Source organism: Acipenser ruthenus, chromosome 4 (assembly GCF_902713425.1).
Source record: "Acipenser ruthenus chromosome 4, fAciRut3.2 maternal haplotype, whole genome shotgun sequence".
Lineage (NCBI taxonomy): Eukaryota > Metazoa > Chordata > Actinopteri > Acipenseriformes > Acipenseridae > Acipenser > Acipenser ruthenus.
In genome coordinates this window covers 36692999-36715899 of record NC_081192.1, presented here as the reverse complement: position 1 = coordinate 36715899, position 22901 = coordinate 36692999, and the positions used below count along the sequence as shown (strand labels likewise).

The 22901-nt window shown below is 39.0% G+C and overlaps 1 protein-coding gene across 1 annotated transcript in view; it reads left to right on the top strand.

Moving 5' to 3' along the window:
- The window catches only part of LOC117400009 (collagen alpha-1(II) chain-like), a 25974-nt gene extending 3073 nt beyond the window's left edge, over nucleotides 1–22901 (top strand). The window contains exons 4-22 of the mRNA XM_033999466.3: nucleotides 2362–2415; nucleotides 2506–2559; nucleotides 3108–3161; nucleotides 3247–3300; nucleotides 4856–4909; nucleotides 5001–5054; nucleotides 5236–5280; nucleotides 5753–5806; nucleotides 5911–5964; nucleotides 7481–7534; nucleotides 10065–10136; nucleotides 10230–10265; nucleotides 10728–10772; nucleotides 10858–10890; nucleotides 11238–11384; nucleotides 13413–13589; nucleotides 21120–21210; nucleotides 21315–21392; nucleotides 22296–22901. Of these exons, the coding sequence (XP_033855357.3) occupies nucleotides 2362–2415; nucleotides 2506–2559; nucleotides 3108–3161; nucleotides 3247–3300; nucleotides 4856–4909; nucleotides 5001–5054; nucleotides 5236–5280; nucleotides 5753–5806; nucleotides 5911–5964; nucleotides 7481–7534; nucleotides 10065–10136; nucleotides 10230–10265; nucleotides 10728–10772; nucleotides 10858–10890; nucleotides 11238–11384; nucleotides 13413–13589; nucleotides 21120–21210; nucleotides 21315–21392; nucleotides 22296–22492 (1407 nt within the window). The 3' untranslated portion in view covers nucleotides 22493–22901. The remainder of the gene's footprint in view (nucleotides 1–2361; nucleotides 2416–2505; nucleotides 2560–3107; nucleotides 3162–3246; nucleotides 3301–4855; nucleotides 4910–5000; nucleotides 5055–5235; nucleotides 5281–5752; nucleotides 5807–5910; nucleotides 5965–7480; nucleotides 7535–10064; nucleotides 10137–10229; nucleotides 10266–10727; nucleotides 10773–10857; nucleotides 10891–11237; nucleotides 11385–13412; nucleotides 13590–21119; nucleotides 21211–21314; nucleotides 21393–22295) is intronic.

Sequence of the window (22901 nt, the reverse complement as noted above, 5' to 3'; positions counted from 1 at the left end):
GCCTGATCCATTTGCAACTTACATAATAGGATAGCAAATTTTGTGGCCTTTGATATGTTACATGCATGCAGTACAAACTATCCAGTAGTACATAAATTAAAACAGTGAAAAACAGGTGGAAATAGGGCTGAGTGTAAAGAGTTAAAAAAAAGAAAAGGAGCTCTGGTTAAAAAGAAAAGCACCTTTTTCTTCTGCTGCAAAAACTTCACGTCAGGCAATGGCAAAAGCAATGGAGAGTGCTCTGTCTCACAGTGATGAACAGCTGTTAGGTCTCCTGGAAGCAGCTTATTTTAAAGCAACACCAGTGTGAATGATGATGCAGTAAAACATATATAGTTTTTTATATGCAAAAGTGCCTTTTTTTTTGCCATTCCCCCCTCGAATTTTGGAATCCCCCCCATTGGCTGCAGCATAGGGGAGAAATCCCACCAGCACACAGAAATGAAATTCAAGCCCTGCAGCATGATACATGCTATATAGAATTCTAAAATTAAACCATTTTTACAGTACTTAAACTGTGTGTGTGATGAATCAACCACCAAGAATGAGAAACATTTGGACTCGCTGATTTTATTTTGTGAACATAAGCGCAGCATCGCCTGCTTTATACAAAATATGCAAGGAAATGTGAATTTATGTAACAAAATACAACAACAAAACATTACACAGAGTTAAGAAGTAGCAAGTGAGTCGAGTTTGTGTTCATAGATTCAAAATACAGTGTGGCATTAATGGATTTGATCATTTCAATTACAAATAAGAACATAAGAACATAAGAAAGTTTACAAATGAGAGGAGGCCATTCAGCCCATCTTGCTCGTTTGGTTGTTAGTAGCTTATTGATCCCAGAATCTCATCAAGCAGCTTCTTGAAGGATCCTAGGGTGTCAGCTTCAACAACATTACTGGGGAGTTGGTTCCAGACCCTCACAATTCTTTTAGCCTGTCTGCATATGACATGCCTTTTAAACCCGGGATAATTCTGGTCGCTCTTCATTGCACTCTTTCTAGAGCAGCAATATCCTTTTTGTAACGAGGTTACCAGAACTGAACACAATATTCTAGATGAGGTCTTACTAATGCATTGTAAAGATTTAACATTACTTCCCTTGATTTAAATTCAACACTTTTTACAATATATCCGAGCATCTTGTTGGCCTTTTTTATAGCTTCCCCACATTGTCTAGATGAAGACACTTCTGAGTCAACATAAACTCCTAGGTCTTTTTCATGTATTCCTTATATACTTCAATTTCAGTATCTCCCATATGATATTTATAATGCACATTTTTATTGCCTGTGTGCAGTACCTTACACTTTTCTCTATTAAATGTCATTTGCCATGTGTCTGCCCAGTTCTGAATTCTGTCTAGATAATTTTGAATGGCCTTTGCTGCTGCAACAGTGTTTGCCACTCCTCCTATTTTTGTGTCGTCTGCAAATTTAACGAGTTTGCTTACTATACTAGAATCTAAATCATTAATGTAGATTAGGAATAGCAGAGGACCTAATACTGATCCCTATGGTACACCACTGGTTACCTCGCTCCATTTTAAGGTTTCTCCTCTAATCAGTACTTTCTGTTTTCTACCTGTTAACCACTCCCTAATCCATGTGCATGCATTTCTTTGAATCCCTACTGTGTACAGTTTGAGAATTAATCTTTTATGTGGGACTTTGTCAAAAGCTTTCTGGAAATCTAAATAAATCACGTCATATGCTTTGCTATTATCCATTGTCGATGTTACATCCTCAAAAAAATCAAGCAAGTTAGTTAGACACGATCTCCCTTTCCTTAAAACCATGCTAACTGTCTCCCAGGATACTGTTACCATATAGGTAATTTTCCATTTTGGATCTTATTATACATTCCATAAGTTTACATATAATAGAAGTCAGGCTTATTGGTCTGTAGTTACCTGGTTCGGTTTTGTCTCCCTTTTTATGGATCGGTATTACATTTGCAATTCTCCCGTCTGTCGGTACAACCCCTGTGTCAAGAGACTGCTGCATGATCTTGGTTAGCGGGTTTGTAAATAACTTCTTTCATTTCTTTGAGTACTATTGGGAGGATCTCATCCGGCCCAGGGGATTTGTTTATTTTAAGAGCTCCAATCCCTTTAAAACTTCTGCCTCCGTTATGCTAAAGTTACTTAAAACTGGATAGGAACAGGTCGACATGTGGGGCATGTTGTCCGTATCCTCCTTTGTAAATCAAAGATTAAAAAATGCTCAATACACTGGTGTCTTCTTCAAAAATCAGAAGTTGATTCCACTGGACATACTTTGCCACTTCTGACAATGTTACTTGAGTCAATTGAAGCCAGTATAATTGAATATGGATGCTTTCTTTTCTTTTCAGGGTGATTCTGGTCCTAAGGGTTCTGATGGTCCTTCAGGATTTTCTGGAGTCATGGTGAGTGGTTCTTATTTCCTTTTTTTTTTTTTTTTGCGTGGGATGTCTTTAGTATGTAATTTATATACTTAAACGTATTTTTTTTTGCAGGGTATTCCAGGACCCCCGGGTGACCCAGGTGAGATGGGTGGTTCTGGCTCAAAGGTACGTTGACAATGCTATTAACACTAGCATGTTTTTTTGGAATAGTTTGCAGGAATATTTGCTTTCATGGCCTCACCGGTCACTGGTATCTGAAAACAAAACTAGAACCGAACAGATATCAGCAATGAGTCATAAAATATCAGTAACTCATTTTGTAGTAGTTCTAATCATTTATTTTATACACAAATCCTAATTAAATCCTGATGAGGAGGGGACACAAGATCTGTATAATAATTGCTTCCTTCCAAAATCAAAATCAAATCAGAATTGATCAAAAGCAGAGTACAGATTTATTCCAAGACCTCCAGGTAACCCAGTAGAGATGGGAGGGTTCGATCAATATCAATAGGGATTCAGAAAGACTAAAACATGTGTTAGTTAGTACTGTACCTGGACATTTGAATATGACTTTTCAGATTTCTCTATAGGAGCAATTACTGTGTAACTAAACAGATATTAGGAGTGATAATTACTGAGTTCACAAGGCAACTGAAGCGTTTCGAAATGTTATTTGCATGTTTAAAAAATGTCTTATCTTTATACTGCAGGGTGACATTGGACTGACGGGGCCTATGGGTGAAGTAGGACCGAAAGGCGCGACCGTATGTAGTATTATGATGTGTGTAATATAAAAAGTTCATGATCACATTTGGTGGATGTCTGTTTGACTGCTGTATCTTCTTGCAGGGGGAAGTCGGTCAACCAGGAGAGACAGGACATGGGGGAACCAAAGGAGAAAAGGTATAAATAGGGTCTCTGTTTTTCACTGTTTATTCATTTAATTTTTTTGTATTTATTTTTTAGCTATTTCTGAGTTTTATGTAGATACCCTGAAATCTTTTTTTTTTTTTTTTGGGCCTTTCACTTTTTATATACTGTGTGAGATTATTGTTTTCGGTTACTTTCCAAAATTCTTGGGCGTTTTTTCCTGGCACAGTATATATAGTAACTGCAGTACCTTCTTTTCTTTGCTGTCTTCACAACACAATCCATATGGTTCCAGACACATTCTTCTCAGGTTTTTGTGTGTCTGAGCATTTCTTTTTTTTTTTTATTTCACCACAATGTGTAGCAAAAACAATCCTCCATATCTGCTTGTAATCTCGTTTGAAATCTTGCAAGCGTGTACAATCCGCCCTGTCTATGTAGTCTCAAACAGAGATGTAGGGATTTGCTGCCACTCAGTAGTTGTAGAACAAATCGATGCTAGTTACAAATCGGGAAGGAGGGACATTGCATAACTAACTGCACTCGGAAAGGGGTGAAGTCACCGTGAATTGAGTAACCGCTTCCAGTGTTTTTCCAGGGTTTATTGGATATACACTGATTTCATTTATTTTGTATCAGGGGTGTTTTATCAGTGTTTAACATATTACACTACAGTAATATATTAAACTATGAACTATACTAAAAACAAATGTAAATGTTTGCTCCTACAGTTACTCTATAATTCCTTACTAATACTTTTACAGAATAGGTAAATTGCTACAAGTGTTGGTTTTGTGTCCTACCCAACTGAGAGAAAGTAGGCATGATAACAACAGTGCACTACAGCAGCAGAACTGTTAGTTGACCACAGTATACCAGCAGTGGAATTAAATAAATATAGCAGTGGTCCTGGTTTGGTAGCACATTAGTAGGGATGTGGACTAATGTACTGCAATGTGGATTGGTTCGTTATGATAAGGTAAGTATGTCAACAAAATTAAAATGTTAACAAGGGTTAATGTGTGACAGATAGCACCCGGATCCCAGATACATTTTTGTCTGACAGGCGAGAATTATACAGTTTCAGATGATGAACCATCTGAAAAAAACCATTTGCAAAAAAAACCTCAACTTGTACAAAAAAAAAACACTTTCCTGTTCATGAATTGAATGAGAAAAGTGTACTGTAAGGATATATTTTCGGGTGTGATGTCTGTAAGTAAGAACATTACTCATTTTTTTACACCCCAAATGACAAAACACAAAAAGATTAATCGGCCTGCCACTGGCATTGTCCAAGCCTGAAGATTATGTTAAAATATGGCTAGGGAAAGGTGGGTATTCAGCTACCAACACCAATAATAAAGCAGATGAGAACATGAAGCATATATAGAAGCTACTGTAAATCAAGGTCAGGACATTAGGCCTCTTCCTTCAAGATCTGGTACCTTTTTGCTTACAAATTAACCCCTGAATGTTACTACTGATGTAGCATACCATTGTTTTTGCCCTTGATAAAATGGGTGAAGCAACATTTAGTGAAAAAGTTGTCATATTGGAGATTAACAAGAATGATTGTTGTCAACAGGGGTTTATAGGAAAGACTGGTGAGGAGGGATCTGCTGGGCCCATGGGAGAAAAGGTATGTTGATTTTAAAAAATTCTTCAGTAAATTGCTATTTTTTAAATGTTCTTACTTTACTAAAATGCTCTCCTTGTCACCTTTTTTTCAGGGTCAAATTGGTGCACCTGGATTTTCAGGAGACACTGGGGAGCAGGGTTATATGGTATGTGTGAAGAAAAAAACAATTTTCTTATAGAATGTAACACGTTTTTTTTTTATGGTCAAAAACCATTCATCATTTTTTACACATGATAGACATCCCGCCTGGAATCAATCAGATCAACATCTTGTTTCAGTAAGCAATCATTTAATTGTTGTTGTTAATTTGTTTTTATCTTTTATAGGGTTATCCTGGAATTATGGGAGAGAGAGGAGATCCAGGCATAAAGGTATATATATATAATGTGCATAAAAAACTATTAATTAAAACGATTGCTAATTGCATTCAGTAAATCCTATTTGTTTGTGAAGGTGGGGAGGGGTCTCTTATCCAGTGTCCATTCCATAGTCTATAAAGGAATCAGTCAGCTCCTTAGAGCATCACCTGTCCACACTTGGGAGTACATGACCACTCACAAACACATTGGCTGTACTACTCTGAGTAGCACTTGGATTTACAATCATCCCTCAGCTGAGACTGAGCTCTGGAACATCTTATCTTTGGTAATAGGGCACATATCACATAGTAATATATTTGGTAATTAGTAATATGTGTAACCTTTAGTTACATGTAAGAAGGTGAGAGATGTAGTCTAGAAGACTTTATCAGTTTGCAATACTAAACTTATTGGGGAGGTCAGTAAGTTAGAAATACAATATTCACGTGTTAATTCTTGTTTCTTTCTGTCCTAATTTATTAAGGGAGGCTCTGGCTTGGGAGGAATTCCTGGCAGTGATGGCGAGCCAGGGGACGATGTAAGTTGCTGCTAAAACTAAATGAAGCGGTCAAAATCGATGAATGCATTGTGATGGAAAATGTAAATATAAAAAAGCTGAAGCTGTAATGTGTGTTTTTTTAGGGTCCTATAGGAGTTCCTGGAGTAGAAGGTGAACCAGGATCATTCGGACAAAAGGTAATAAAAACAGATTAATTCATAGTGGCATATATAGAATGTTTTTACCACATGATGAACAGCAAAAGTTAAAACAATACACATCCACTTTTTGGTGAACAGAAAGCTTTTTTAAACACAAAAATGTACAATCACTTATCAGCAGTGCCACAAAAAACAGTGACAGTGCCTTATGTATGATACACTTGACATTTTAATGCAAAATGAAGATCTATATATAGTATATTTTCAGTGCCTTTGACGAGAGGTCTCGCAGTAAAAGAACTTGCCATACCAGTGACAGTGAGAACTATCTATAGTCTGTTAGTAAGTAGTTTAATTTATTAACATGTCCCATTATAAATGAATAATACAATAACATACAAGTAAAAATACTAAACTCTTAAACATCCGTTCGAATGTCTATATGATTTCTACACTATATAATTTTGAAAGTCAGCAACAGGAAGTTCATCCACCAGTCTACTAATTATCCTTCTAATTTGAAATAACTACTTTGCATTGGTGAAAAAAAGTGAAGTTTTAAAATCAATATTTTCTTTTGTCATGAGTAAAATAACATGTTGCTGGATACTGTACATATTCATAAAGGTTGTATTTGTAGCACACTATGAATCCCAATCAGTTAACAAACCACTCGACCTGTGGCATAAGCCATACTGGTCTATGTACATGCAGAGCAGTACTGATTAACCTGCGTGAGTTTTTTTTATTTTATTACTATGGTTAGGCCTTGCTGGCCACAAACCCAAAGATGATAGAAAATGGCCTTGTCTCAATAGTCCAGTCACAAAGTTACATAATTATGTTTTTGATGCAGGATTTAAGGGACATGTAAATTTAAGTTAAAAATGTCATAGTAAAAGAAGTGGGGTTATAGCATACAAGTATATTAACCACAGCTTTAAATACAAACCTAGAGCTATCAGTATCTTGAAAAAGTAGAACACCATGGCCTACATTGACTGAAGGTACTGTACATGTAAAAATGTAAGTGACATCAATATCAATATTTATTTTATATAGCGCCTTTCATAGTGGACCACCATCACAAAGCACTTTACAAGATAGTGAGGAACAATGCATAATACATTAAATACAGTGACCCCCCCCCCCCCCCCCCACCACCGGGCAGTGCTTGGCCAATTGTGCGCCACCCCCTGGGAACTCCCGTCCACGGTCGGCAATGGAATAGCCTGGACTCGAACCGGCAATGTGCCTTTACCGGATGCGTTACGTGGGGCATGTTGCTCCATATATTCCAAGGTTCCAATATATTCTCCATAATATGTGGTAAAGAATGTTGTAACCAAGTTTTATGATAACTGGAATGGTGACAAGTGTATGGATGTCTTTGCTATATCCCTGTTGTGGCACAGTGTCAGTAGGGTCCATAGTTCTCAATACATAATTAAATGTTTATCATGGATCGTCTTGTGTCTTCAGGTTTTCTGACTACTGCATTGCACTGTAAAGAAAAAGGGTAATTAGTTGATATTGTGCTTCGTTGTTTCAGGGTGAAAGAGGGGATCCAGGACCAAGAGGCCCACAAGGAAGGCAGGGTGCCCAGGTAAGAAATCTGCTATCCATTTTTATGTTTGTAAGTGTTCTGTAGCTGCCTTTGTGGTATGATAGTGGTAGGACTAGTGGCAGGAATAGCAAACACAAGAAACAGGAGATTGCAGTTCAGCGCTTTCTATGCACACTTTTATTTTACAAAACAAAGTTAACAAAATAAATCAACAAGTTAAGACTTTCTCAGTGAGCTAACAGAGAGTACAACCTGCAGCACCCAGTCCTTTCCCAAACTAACTCTCCAAACTGCCACTACTTTTGTTCATTGAAGGCCATTTTGTAATTTTTAACCACCTCTACTTTAGTGCTATAGCCAGCTCCTCCTTAGTTGTAGAGAGTTTTCCCTTCAGGACCATACCGTTCCCAGTTTGATGCAAAATAAGAAGGCCATGTCAGGACATTCAAATCTTTCTCCTCCTTACTGTTGGAAATTATCCTTCATTTAAGTTATATATCTCAGTTTAGGTGATATGTACATGTGGTTTACAGAAAGTGTGATTATAGCATTATTTGTTTGACCTTACTGAATTAAGTAAGTCATGCTTTGTTACAGCACAGTGGAAAATAGAGCCCCATGCTCTGAGTAAAGTTTTTCTACAAGCAGAATAAAACTGAATACAACTTTTTTTCATTGTTTGTTTGGATGTATTCCAAATAAAAAAATAATTAAGAAATAATTTTGTTTAATGAAAAAGAAAACACAAAATGCATGAATATGATTAAAAATACGCATGACCGCAAAGCAAATCCATTAATTTTACTCTTTTTGGTATTGTTGTGATATAAACATGTGCTTCTGGAAAACATATAAGAGCAAGTATATTGCATTTAAATGCATTAAAAAGCTTTTTGTTTGTTTGTTTTGAAGTAGATAATTACATTTTTTATATCACTTTTTAATTTTCTGTATTAAAAAGTGATCTTGAAGCTTTGAGTACCTCACAGAATACCATGTAACATGAAAAAAGGTGATTTTAAAAAGACAGAGACAACCACGTCAATGTTTTTTTTAAATAATTCGCTACACAAATACTACAGGGTTATAATATTGATGGACAGTTATGTTTTGTTTGCTGTTTGATACGTATCGTGGTGTTATTTTTTTAACATAATAATTCTGGAAAGCATAATAGTGTTATTGGGGGAATATTGATTTCTGATAAGGAGATTGCCCTATAAATTCAATTTAGCTTTTCCCTAGCTGCACAAGCTGTCTCTTTTTCAAATTTTTAGGCATAATATCCTGACTGCAGTGGGATAGACTATGTATTCTCAAATTAGTTTTGTTATTTACAGTTTTTGTTTTAGGTAAGTGAAGAAATCTGGACTGGATAATTAGGGTTTCGTATATAGTGTCCTCTAGGGGATTGTATTGCCCGAAGCCAAAGGCTGAGGATGTGTCAGACTCACTCTAGTTCTTTGCCTCCCACCCATCTTCCCACACTAACCACAGTGGAACTTTCTTAAATGTTTGTCATGAAACAAGTCACTCCTCATAAATTACAAAATTGAACTTCCCCTTTATACTAAACAAACGACTGAAAAGAGTTTGCAATTTTTTTTTAATCACTTACATTAAATCCCTTGCATTATCCAATCGACACTCTCAGTATGGCAAGCAAAGAATTTCGTCAGTGATGCACAAATGCATTAAAGTTATTGAACACACCTTGATATCTAAACATTCTACTTACTCTTGTACAAAATAGTTGCAATACTTTCGCCATGTTTCTAGGGTTGGAACAATAACATATAATTTCAATAATATTGATAATGTGTTGTGTCGATTATTTACTTCTTTAAAAATTCTTATAGATAATCATAATAACAGTTATGATCGTATTTCATCCAGTTAAAATATACAAGCCACAAAGCTGTCAAGATTTTTATCTTCCATTAGATAAATATGACATGTGGATAAAAATATTGTGTATGAATGAAAAGTTGTATTTGCAACCATTCATAGTACATAGGAGACAGAAAGAGAATGTAGTTTAAAAGGTTGGGATTTTTGCTTTGAACAACGGTTACTGCATGTTGAAATAAAATATAAGCATTTTTTCCCACCTGCTCTGCTTCTGTGTCATGATTGAAACGCCCATTGTAGAGATTAGATAACAATTCAATATAGGAGAATGGGAGATGTCATAAACTTGAAGACCAGAGGTAATTGGTTTAATTGCTACGGTTCATATTATTATATCGTATAGTTTTCTTTTCGCACTCGCTTAAGCGGTTTTGCATTGTGATTAATACTAGTTGTTATAATGTACTGCTGACCTGTTGTTAGTACTGATAAATATGTGCCTGGGTCCTATTTGCATCTGCAAATGTAATTGGTGCCAGTCAACTCTGTGAATAACATAGGCATGCCACTTTATAATACAGGGATTCATGCAAGTGTATATTACATTAAAGAATGTGGCATTACATTCTTAGAAACTGTACAAGTGAAACGAGATGTCTGCTTCAGTCATGCTGTAGCATTGGTTTGTAATCTGTTTTATTGTTATTTTTTAATGCAGGGAGCGAGAGGAAACACAGGTGATCCAGGTAAACCTGGGAAGCCTGGGCCTCAAGGATTAAAGGGTCCTCCTGTAAGTGATTCTCCATGTTGATGCCAGTCTATCCTCAATTGACTGCTTTGGTTTCTATTCATTTCCTTCTGACTCTTATACTCATTTTCTCAGGGCTCTCAAGGGGAGACAGGCCCGGATGGTGAAAAGGTGCGTTTGTCTTAAATCTGACTATATTTATGAAGCATTGCCACTATGTACTGTGCCATCCTACCTATTTAAACACTGCACCATCCCTTATCCTAAAGACGCCTGTAAATATAAATGATTGTACATAGAAGCACTTTTTAATGTAATTTCAGATCCACTATTTAATCAGTTTAGAACAAAAGTTCTAACAAAAATAGGTGAATGAACTATCTGAATGGCCAGGTATCTCCCACCACAAACACCATCGTTTACCACATGTTACGGCTATCTTTTAGTTTTTACAATACTAGTAGCTGCTCCATTTTGTTTTTGCACTATTCAATCAAAAGCATTTAACTTCAGTGTTCTTCGCATCAAATGCATTGTTTTGAGCTGTATGAGCTTATGTGTTTATTGTTTATAATATAATTTTTATTTTTTTATCCAAAGTAAATTAAATGAATTCATACCTTGTTTTCCCAGGGTCAACAAGGAAGCACAGGTATCAAAGGAGTTGAAGGGGACAAGGTATTTTATATTACATGATCATTTAAAATATTTCATTATTAATGGTGCTGAGATGTTAACTGTTGTCCTTTCTCTTTTACTATAGGGTAGCACAGGTTTCCAAGGAGACAAAGGGCAGGTCTGTATGTTTGTCATTTAATATCTTCAGGAGCTGTGAAAAAATAACTTAAACAAATACGTACATAAACATATTACCATCATAAATGTGTACACATGTAAGGAATGCTTCCAGGTTATCTTTTGTATATACTGTATACCCACTAGGCTCCCTGTTCCAAAATTCTTGCTAACGTTCTAGCTCTGACTACCCATTAAGCTCCAGAAACAAAAAGGAAATCTAGCAAACCTTTGGCAGTCTTGAGATAGCAAAATAGTGCGTTTTTCAAATGTTTACTGCAATACTGCAGTTTGTTTCATCATGAGCAGTGTCTGATACCTATAGTATCTACTGTTGTGTGTCCCTAGCGTGGTGAGCGTGGCTCTTCAGGTCCAGACGGCCCATTAGGAAGAAATGGCCCCCCTGGTATCCCTGGTACGAGGGGTGAATCTGGTCCCTCAGGAGACTCTGGAGACGTGGGAGCTGCAGGAGCCAAAGGAGTCCAAGGGCCACCGGTATGAGACAACATTTAATCTACCTGAACGACACGGCCACCAGCTCTTACCATAAGTCGCCAGAAATGTTAGCGCCTTTGGTACCTGCTTAAATCAGATTTATGCCAGGCATAGGCAAAAAAAACCCAATCATTGTTAAAAATTGTATTATATGAAGATAGCTAGCTGAAGTTGGAAGCTTTTAAGTTTTTAGTTACTGTTAACTAATGAAGCTAAACTGACAAAAACAGCCAAATGCTAAAGTATATATACACTGTATATATAATATATTAACTTTACGTGTGCTTTTTGGCGGGCTGGACAGGCCTGATTTGCAGAACACTACTGTCCCTAAAAAAACAATTAAAAACAATGTATGCATATATATATACAGACGTGCTCAAATTTGTTGGTACCCCTCCACAAAAAACGAAGAATGCACAATTTTCTCTGAAATAACTTGAAACTGACAAAAGTAATTGGCATCCACCATTGTTTATTCCATATTTAATAGAAATCAGACTTTGCTTTTGATTTTTTATTCAACATAATATTGTAAATAAGAAAACAAATGAAAATGGCATGGACAAAAATGATGGGACCGCTAACCTAATATTTTGTTGCACAACCTTTAGAGGCAATCACTGCAATCAAATGTTTTCTGTAGCTCTCAATGAGACTTCTGCACCTGTTAACAGGTAGTTTTGCCCACTCTTCCTGAGCAAACTGCTCCAGCTGTCTCAGGTTTGATGGGTGCCTTCTCCAGACTGCAAGTTTCAGCTCTTTCCATAGATGTTCGATAGGATTCAGATCAGGACTCATAGAAGGCCACTTCAGAATAGTCCAATGTTTTGTTCTTATCCATTCTTGGGTGCTTTTAGCTGTGTGTTTTGGGTCATTATCCTGTTGGAGGACCCATGACCTGCGACTGAGACAGAGCTTTTTGACACTGGGCAGTACGTTTCGCTCCAGAATGCCTTGATAGTATTGAGATTTCATTGTGCCCTGCACAGATTCAAGGCACCCTGTGCCAGGCGCAGCAAAGCAGCCCCAAAACATAACCGAGCCTCCTCCATGTTTTACTGTAGGTATGGTGTTCTTTTCTTTGAAAGCTTCATTTTTTCGTCTGTGAACATAGAGCTGATGTGACTTGCCAAAAAGCTCCAGTTTTGACTCATCTGTCCAAAGGACATTCTCCCAGAAGGATTGTGGCTTGTCAATATGCATTTTAGCAAATTCCAGTCTGGCTTTTTTATGTTTTTCTTTCAAAAGTGGAGTCCTCCTGGGTAGTCTTCCATGGAGCCCACTTTCGCTCAAAAAGCGACGGATGGTGCGATCAGAAACTGACGTACCTTCACCTTGGAGTTCAGCTTGTATCTCTTTGGCAGTTATCCTTGGTTCTTTTTCTACCATTCGCACTATCCTTCTGTTCACTCTGGGGTCGATTTTCCTCTTGCGGCCACGCCCAGGGAGGTTGGCTACAGTTCCATGGACCTTAAACTTCTTAATAATATTTGCAACTGTTGTCACAGGAACATCAAGCTGCTTGGAGATGGTCTTGTAGCCTTTACCTTTACCATGCTTGTCTATTATTTTCTTTCTGATCTCCTCAGACAACTCTCTCCTTTGCTTTCTCTGGTCCATGTTCAGTGTGGTGCACACAATGATACCAAACAGCACAGTGGCTACTTTTCTCCATTTAAATAGGCTGAATGACTGATTACAAGATTGGAGACATGTGTGATACTAATTAAAGAAACTAATTATTTTGAAATATCACTATAATCCAATTATTTATTATCTTTTCTAAGGGGTACCAACAAATGTGTCCAGGCCATTTTAGAATATCTTTGTAGAATAAGCAATAATTCATCTCTTTTCACAGCTTCTTTGCTTTATTCTATGACATACCAAAGGCATGCAAGTATACATGATAAAATAGCTTTTAATTTCATCACTTTTCAGGAGGAATGAAGCATTATTTCAATGAGCTGTAAGGGTACCAACAAATTTGAGCACGTCTGTATATTTTTCTTTTTTTCTTAACAGGGCCCAGCTCTGTCTGATGCACAGATCTATGAATTGTGCCGTGGCGTGGTAACAGCACAGATATCACAACATGCAGCTTCCATCCGATCCAAGTGCGCCAGTGGCTGCCCAATCAACAACAGGGTTCTCATCGGACCTCCAGGAAGTCGAGGATTGCCTGGACCACCAGGAAAAGCAGTATGTAACATTTGTTTTACAGATGTTCTTTCTGGGATGCAACAGGGTTTATAAGGCATCAATGAGATTCCTTCTGTGGTTGCTACCAAAGGGTAATGCAGCGTTGTGTGGAGCCAGCTTAAGAAGGTCATACACCAGTCTTGCATTTGTCAGTGTGGAGTATTTTTTGAGCAAGCAAGTTTCCACATGATGTTCTGCATACAGTTACAATCTCCACTATGGGTGTTAGGGAATGCTGTTCATCATTGTAAATAAGGGACTGTGGCAAAGTGGTGAATGGATACAGGTGAGTGCAGTCAGGTACAAATCACACAGACAATTACGAACAGGTGCAAGGGTGTTTATTGAGAAATGACTACAATGTCCAGAGCCTTATGGCAAACACCTGTAAATAATAATGCTGGAAGTGATTACAGCGGCATGTATCACTTCGGTTTGTAAAATCCCACGGGTTTGACCCGCAACAAAAAAGTCCAGTTTTATCACCCACACAAAACACAAAGACACAGACACAGTTCCTATGGTGCGTGAATTAAGTGCTTGTGGTGAAAAGACAGTTCTCAGTGGAAAGTGAAGTGCTGGTGTCCGGGTTTAATGCTGGCCTGGGGCTGCAGCTCCGGATCGTGCTAGTAATCTTAAACAGACGAAACAAACAAACAACGTTTACAAGACAGACTAACAGAACACTCACAGTTTTTAAATGCAGGGACTCCTTTTAGGTTGTTTTCTAACCATTCACAAAGGAACAGATCACTTACGCTATGTCCCCTATTTATATCCTCGCTCATGACCCCTAGGTTAATGAGCACATCCTCTCCTCCAATCCTCGGATGCCATGCCGTTTACCGTCTGGGTCATTGAGTTTGGATACCGTAGCTCCTCCCCTTTCCTAAATGACCAACTTCCACCTACCCTATGGAATAAATTGTCATACCATTTAGTTAAGGGTACTCTGTTCCTTTTACACAGTGCCCTCACAGGTCGAGAGGGAGATCTAACACCAAGCACCATTCGATCTCTGTCACAGGGACGCACAGCTTGATTAATAGTAAGGGTGCAGAGGAGCCGTTATTTGTATTCATACTCGTTCTTAGAACCACCATACTTGTATGGGTATCAATACTCTAATAGTACACAGAAATGGCTACTCAGAAAGTGACCAGACATTGTTTTACATTAGTGACAGGTCCTAATTAAGTCGTAATGTGTACTCTTGTATAACACACACTCGGAACAATTTATATATAGTGTCTATATATATATATAGACACTAATTTATACTCAGTACTCTACACACTCCTGATAAATACCTTTTCTCCATAATCTCTGTTCAGTTTGGTCATAACACCACATTGTAACCACAAAAATGTGTTAAATTAGGAAACACACAAGCCACAACAAACACTGAGTTGTTTCTTGCTAGTTTTATTCCATTCCAAAAACAGTGCCATTCTAGTTCCTTAAAGTATTTGGGGTTTAATGACAAAACCCTCATTAATTTTATATTTTATGTTATTGAATTTAGAAATACTAAATGAAAAGTAATAAATTAAATGACAAATATTTTAACAATATGTTTTTTTCAATGTCTTTTGAAGATATTAAAAAAGACTTTGAGCCCCTATTGAAGACATTGAAAAACACTTCTAATCGAAACATGTCATTATAAAACTATATAAACATTAAAGGTTTTGAATGTGTTAACAACTATTTGTCACCATTTTTGTTTGAAATGTATTTATTTATTTATTTGCATTTATGTAGCGCTTTTTATACAACAGTCTCTCAAAGCACTGTAAAGCTGAAAAGAAAACCACAATACATTTGTATAGCATATTACACACACATCTACCACAATCAGACCATTTAAATATCAGATTTAAATAACAGTATAATATATAAATATATATATATATACACACACACACACACAGACATACACACGCTTAATAATAATAATAATAATAATAATAATAATAATAATAATAAGAGGCTGTGTGGTCCAGTGGTTAAAGAAAAGGTCTTGTAACCAGGAGGTCCCTGGTTCAAATCCCACCTCAGCCACTGACTCATTGTGTGACCCTGAGCAAGTCACTTAACCTCCTTGTGCTCCGTCTTTCGGTTGAGATGTAGTTGTAAGTGACTCTGCAGCTGATGCATAGTTCACACACCCTAGTCTCAGTAAGTCGCCTTGGATAAAGGCGTCTGCTAAATAAACAAATAATAATAATAATAATAATAATAATGCAGTATCAAAAGTTACATTAAAACCCACTAATGCCTCTTTTCCACTGTAAAACCGAGCCACACCAGGGCCGTACCGAGCCCTCACGGTGTGGTTAAGGAGAGCCAGGGTTGTTTTTCCACTGCAGAGCCGAGCCGTGCTACTGACGTCACACGCAATGAAAGACAGCTGTTATTAATTATTGTTATTAATAAACTCAAGTTTGCCAGAAGATGCTCAAACAAATGGTGTTTAAAAATTAATAGACCAACGATACAGCTGTATCTTGTATAGCTATATTTTGTAAATATATTTAGGAATTTCTTTTTAATCCACAAATTTCGCTGATTATATCGACTTACTAAAGTTCAATTAGTTCTGTTGAAGGGGGAAAAAAAAGATTTTAAAAATATGATTTGTCAAAGATATCAAGTTAAGGATAGTTGTTTTTTTTGTTGTTTTTTAGAGTTGTTTTTTGTTTGGGTGCTTAAAAAACTAAAGCTGCGCGGGCGCAACGAGAGCCGTCGTTGTATGTCTGGTACAGTATTTTGTTTGACTATATGTTTGAGAATTGTTTTATTTTTCTTTTTATTAATATAACGGGTGAGAAATTTGGTAAAATTTTGTGTTTTTGAGTATGTGAGTTAAGAGTACCATACCCGCGATTTATGTCCATTTGCTTCAAATGGTCAGAAATTCGGTCATAAACATTCTCATTTCTGATGCAGACTCCAGATCTTCTTGAACACTTTTATCTGCCCACAAAAAAACTAGAGCATGCACTTCCTCATCATCCCAAGGCTGTATTTTTCTCTCATCACACTCGCTGCCCGCCATGTTTGTTGTTTTTATTTCTGGAGTGTACTGACTGATGCAAATTAATGACGAAAATCCTTAACCCCGCCCCTGACCCGGCTTGGCTCGTAGCCAGATTCAGATGTCTTGTGAGGCTATAGTTTCACAGTTTGGTTCTTGATCTGCTTGACAAATCCAGTGGAGAACCACCTGTACCCATACCGTACCGAGCCCTCACGGGTTGGATGTGCCAGTGGAAAGGGGTATAAGACAAGAAACCCATTTTATAAAAGTATGTTTTGGTCTCGACTGTAGCGTTCCCAGCTTTCCTGACTAACACAGGCCGAGCATTCCATAATTTAGGAGCTCTACAAAAAAAAGCTCTACCTCCCCTGTTGCTTTTGTTGACCCCAGGAATAACCAGCAACCCCACATCCTGTGATCTCAGTGCGATTCGGAAGATACAGGGTAGTAACTCCTGCAAATAACTAGGTTCTAATCCACTCAGGGCCTTATAAGTAGGAGTCTACTTAAATCGTGGTAAATTTACGTATTTTTCACAGGTATGTTGCGGAATAAAATGAGGATTTCGCGGACATTTCGCAGACCTGTTTAAACATTAAATAAACCTAAGTAGACGGTATTTCAGAACACCATGAAGCCTAAAAATAGTGGTACTTGCTTCCTTACTAAAACAGAGTGCTGTCATTTGTTAAAGGTGAGTATGCAACATCTCCCAACAGTTGACTTGCCCATACATTGAGACTACACGTCTGCATCCACTGAATTGGTTGGAAGTTAAGGCTTTGCCAAGTTATACAGGTGTGGAAATCGATTAGAAACAGCCCCAAAACTCGGTTACACAAGGGCATCTGGCATACTTTAATAAAGGCAATGTATGCAGCACGTTCGTTGTCATGTTATTTGTCCCATCCCATAACTTATTTTATTAGTACCGAGTCAAAACAAAGAAGACGTGGCTATTCGGGTCTAAAATTCCAACTGTAAGCAGCAGGTTGAAGCGAGGTGGCTGTGCTGGATCGTTTTAGTACTGATTTAACTTGCAGACAGGAATACTTTTTGTCTGCGCTGACTTTCCAGTTTGTTTTCTGAAAGCTGTTTATTTTACATTCTGTTCAGCAGCCTCTGTAGTAGACCCCTACTGCACAGTACAGATCACATAAAAGCAGTAAAGACGCACTGATAGGCTGATTAAAACTTTGTCATTTGAATAGTAAACAAGAACGTTAACTGCTCTGGAGAATTTCTTTTGTAAATTTTACTTGTGAATGTTTTTTTTGTTTGCTTGCTTTTTGCTTAAGTGCAATGCACACAGGATGACAAAGGAATAAAAAAGGGCTATCTACAGAAGGAAGATACGCACTTTGCGTTGCTTGCGTTGTGCGGTATGTTCATTAAAACAACCTTTTTTTACCTCTCTGTACTTGTTTGCATGCATTGGCCCCTAAGAGGTGAATTTTGCGGTCACCCCTCAATTTCACGATTTCCACGAAATCGCGATTTAGGTAGACCCCTACTTATAAGTTAACAAGACAATCGTAAAATCAATTCTACACTTCACAGGGAGCCAGTGCAGAGAGGCCAAAACAGGGGTAATATGCTCACTTTTCCTGGTTTTAGTCAGAATTCTAGCAGCTGTATTCTGAAAATTGGATTTAATCCTAAAAAAACTACTCCTGCAGTACCGTACTACTTAAAGTACAAATGTTCTTTTCTTAGTTTTAAACTGTCCCCTTACTTTTTATATGAAGTTTGCAGTTATTCTGAGAGGTCCTTATTCCAATTACTCAAATTCTATATCAATATTAAGTGCTCTCATAGGCAGTATTTAAATATTCTGATCACAGTATTCCTTTAAGTAATTGCATTATGCGCCACTCGGAATGGTTCCCTTACAAATGTAAGAGAATAGTCGAAACAAGTAAGTCTGGGGATCTGGACATTCTAGATGAAGGGGGGGGGGGGGGGGGGGTTGGCCCAGCCTGACCGCGGGTAACCTTGCTGGATGGAAAAGTACAGTCTGAGTTCTCCAGTTCACTCCAGCGCGGTGACCACGCCTCGCCCCGCGGGGTTCGCTATTCAGGGTTGTTAACAAGCAGTCAGTGCGTCGGCCCCGCCCATCTCACCAGTCCGCCACGGGACCCACCATTACACAGCCCCCCCAAGTACTCATCATTCTGAGAGGCTCTTTTAATCCAGGAAATTGCGGGGTCTCCACCTTGGCCTTTGTGGCCTTGCTGCGATTGCTCCGGGTGAGGTAGCTGGTGGACTAACTGGTCCTGCTGATGGCGTTGCTCCAGGGGGTGATCCACGAGGCTGCTCCACAGGTGTCTCTGCGGGCCAGCCCTCGGCAGGGAGCAAGTCGTCCCTGGTGTAGCACCACTTTCCGGCCACGGTTAGGGATCTGCACCCAGTAGATGACATCCCCTAGTGGCTCCAGCACCCGGCATGGCCCCACCCAAGCACTTTCCAGCTTGGGGCAGCAACCGCGCTTGCGCTGCGGGTTGTATACCCAGACCAGCTCACCGGCTCAAAACAGCCTTCCTTTTGCCCGAGTGTCATAGTTGCACTTCTGGTGGCGGCCTGTCGCCTGAATTTGATCCTGGACAAACTTGTGGGTGAGGTCGAGCTGGACTTGGAGCCGCCGAGCACATTCCAGTCCCGGGGGAATCACCTTAGAGTCAGGTGGTCAGCCGAACACCGACGCTGCCGGGGTCCACAGCTCGCGTCCTAGCATCAGAAGGGCCGGGGTGGAGCTGGTAGACTCCTGCACAGTGGAGCGACACGCCAACAGGACCAGGGGCAGCTGCAAGCCCCAGTCGAACTGATTGGGCAGGGCATACGCCTCAGGCCACTTTGAAAAGTAGTCCATGGCAACCAGGACAAAGTGGCTCCCCCTTTCAGAGCAGGGGAAGGGACCCAGGATGTCGACTCCTATCCGCTCCATGGGCCCACCGACCGGGAACTGCTGGAGGGGGGCTCGTGACAGATCGGGCAATTCATTCTTGGCTGTACAGTTGTTGCAGCGGCGGCAGTAGTCCGTCACATCACGGCGGCATTGGCCCCAGTAAAAGCCCTGCCGGAGTTGCTGCAAGGTTTTGGTGTCTCCGAAGTGGCCTGTTCCAGGGGTGCCGTGATGTGTCCCGAAGGTCCCTGGGCACCACCACCTGCCAGCAGCCTTTTTGTTTGGCGGGGGCTTCCCTGTGACGCTGCAGGACTTCCCCCCGCACGGCCAAGCGGGACCATTGTGCCCAGTTCCTTCACGACTGGAGAGAGCTGGGCAATGGCTTCTCAGGACGGATGCTGCCGCCACTCCACCCACTCCAGGACAGGAAGGAGATCGGGGTCCCGCTCCTGCAACCAGGTCAGCTGCCCACAGGTTGTTAGCGGGGCTGGGTCCCCCATTCCAGGCAGCTGCTCTGCGGGTTTCGAGCCTCTTCTGTGCTGCTCTGCTTGCAGCTCCTGCTCCCGGTCCTCCTTTCTCTGGCAGTGGTCACAGCCCTCAGGACAGGGCATCCGCGTTGGTGTGGCGGACCCTGGCCCGATGTTGTACCCTGAAGTTAAAGGGCTGCAGCTGCTCAATCTGAATTGAAAAACCATTTCCAGTGTTTTTCCGGTGTTTATTGGCTTACACCAATAACATTTTTTGTATCAGGGGTGCTTTATCATTTTTTAAAAATCTGAAGCAATAATGTACACTGCGCTGTTGTGTTACAAGCTATTGAGAGAGAAAAAAAATCAAAATTTAAAGCTGATTACATGTGTTATGTGCATTCCTTATTTAAGTGTAATCCTACATTTTCTTGATGAATGACAGAAATATCAATAACAATGTGTTAATAAAACAACACTACTGCAAGGGAAATGACTCTCTTGTGATAGCCTTTGATTGCTGTTGGGTGTTATGCATTTTAACTGCAATGCTTTTTTACACCACGGTGCTCTATGTCCACTTCTGTATAAAATACTGTCATCAGACAACATTTGCAATAAAGGTTTACTAATATTGTATATGAATAATTGACTTATGTGAACGAGAGCAAGGAGCATATATATTATAACCCAGGTGGTGCTGCATCGATGGATTCACAGTGGCCAATTCTCAAATAGATGCTCTTATCCAAATAACTGCCCAGGTAAAGAGAAAATAAGAACCCAGGCGCTATTTCAAGCAAATACTGTATACTGACTGAGATTGCAAGGAAGTGTGGATTTTGGTCATTTGGAGAAAAAGCATTTTGCAAACCAGGCTGGAATACTTTGCTGCTACAATTTTAAGAGACACTTAACTCCAGAGTCCCTATTCATGTAATGAAGTGTACTGTGACTTAGTAATTGAGGATGTATATAAGTGTTCATGTAGCCTGGTGTCTTCTGGTGTGTGAACATGAATATGGATCAGCATGGCTGCAGCGTATCCATGTATTCTGTAGGAAAAACAAAGTACTACTGGATCTAGTTTTCACAATATAACTGTAATTATTTGACAGGGCAAAGGTGGTCTTGCTGGGAAAAAAGGAACTCAAGGGAAAAGGGGACCGATTGGAGTGGAGGGAATGAACGGAGCTCCTGGAGAACAAGGTAAGGCAGCTTTGAGATAGAGTTTTTGGTTCTGTCATATTGACCTTAGCAGCCTTGTCTCACTGTCTGACTCTCTCTCTCTCTCTCTCTCTCTCTCTCTCTAGGCAGTAAAGGTGAGAAAGGTGAAACAGGAGACAGAGGAACAGGACTTCCAGGACATGATGGACACCAGGGTCCCAGAGGTAGGCTTCAACAGTGCTTTGAGATTTCATTCTAGCAACTGCATTAAAATGAGCCGTTTGAAAAGTTTCTACATCGGCATGAGAAGGTGTTTCATGTAATAGAACACACTCCTTAAACGTTGAAGTTCGTAAGTTTCCTGTTTATATCTACCAATGAGGTATGAAAGAGATATAACTGAACTGAAAGATAGCTCCATATGTAAAAAACAACATATGTTAGTGGTGTTCTCAGGAGTTTCTTAATAAACTGAAAAAAAGTGTAGTGAATAAGTTTTCTGCATATTTTAAGTTAACAAACATGCTTGTGGTATATTTTCAGTTATTGGTTTCTTTACAAAATTTCCCTGTGTTTTTGAGATATTTAAATATCCACCCTCCTACCCACTGCCCTTTATGTTGATCGTGTTATTGAAAATAGAAGTTGATATGTTGATTTAAGAGTAAGTGGCTGTCCCAAGTAAACGAGAGGCATCTGAGACGACCTTAGTCACACTTCTGTTTCTTAATGAAAAGAAAAATAATGAGATCACATCACATTATGATTAAATGTTAAAAACATACTTTCAATTATTTTTTATTCCTAAACAAAATGAATCAATGTTTTTTACTTCTACATGAAATGAAAAATAATGAAATCACATCTTATCACAAGGCGAGACACCTGCGATGTTGACACGCCAACTTTCTTTACAACAGCAGCCTGAGAAACCACAGGAGACTCTTGGTTTACGCAATTTACATTATTATATTATATTGATGTGCTAGGACACCTTAAGTTTTCCATTTATGTGTTCATGTTTTGGACAATACTAGCAACAAGCCACATTTTGAACTGCAAAATGTATGCAGCTTATTAGTTAATGTATTAAAGACAGTAACCAATTATCAAATATTATGTTCCAGGACTTCCCGGCTTTGCAGGCGTTCCCAAAAATGGTATTCCAGGGTTGGAAGGCCCTCGTGGTCATTCTGGTCCTACAGGCCGACCAGGATTGCCTGGATCTGCTGGCGTTCCTGGACATTGTGAAGCTCGAGACTGTAGTATCCACGCTCCTGCACTTCGCTCAGAACACGAGCTTGTGAAAGGACCAGTAATTTAAGAAAAAAACAGCACACAAGAAAACTGAATTTATCGACAATGACATTGTGTGAGTTTCTCCACATACATCTGAGGTTGTTTAAAGTACAATCTTTACATTTACTTTAACTGGAGTCAAAACTAAAGCTCTCATAGAAGCAGCTTTTTAAAGCATCATTTTCTGAATTTGTTTAAAATGATGTGACTATCTAGAACCACAAAGATTGTGAGACTGCATTATTACCATAGAAAACCAGAAGAACCAGCCCACCTCCCCAACCTGATTTGATCAAAAAAATTTAAATGTTCAGGCTTTGCTAACTCATTCCGAATGGTTCCAGACTACTTTGATTAATTTTTTTATTTTTTATTTCTGTGGATTAGATTAAAATAAAAAAGAGAAATGTAAATAATTCTGTACAGAATCTTAA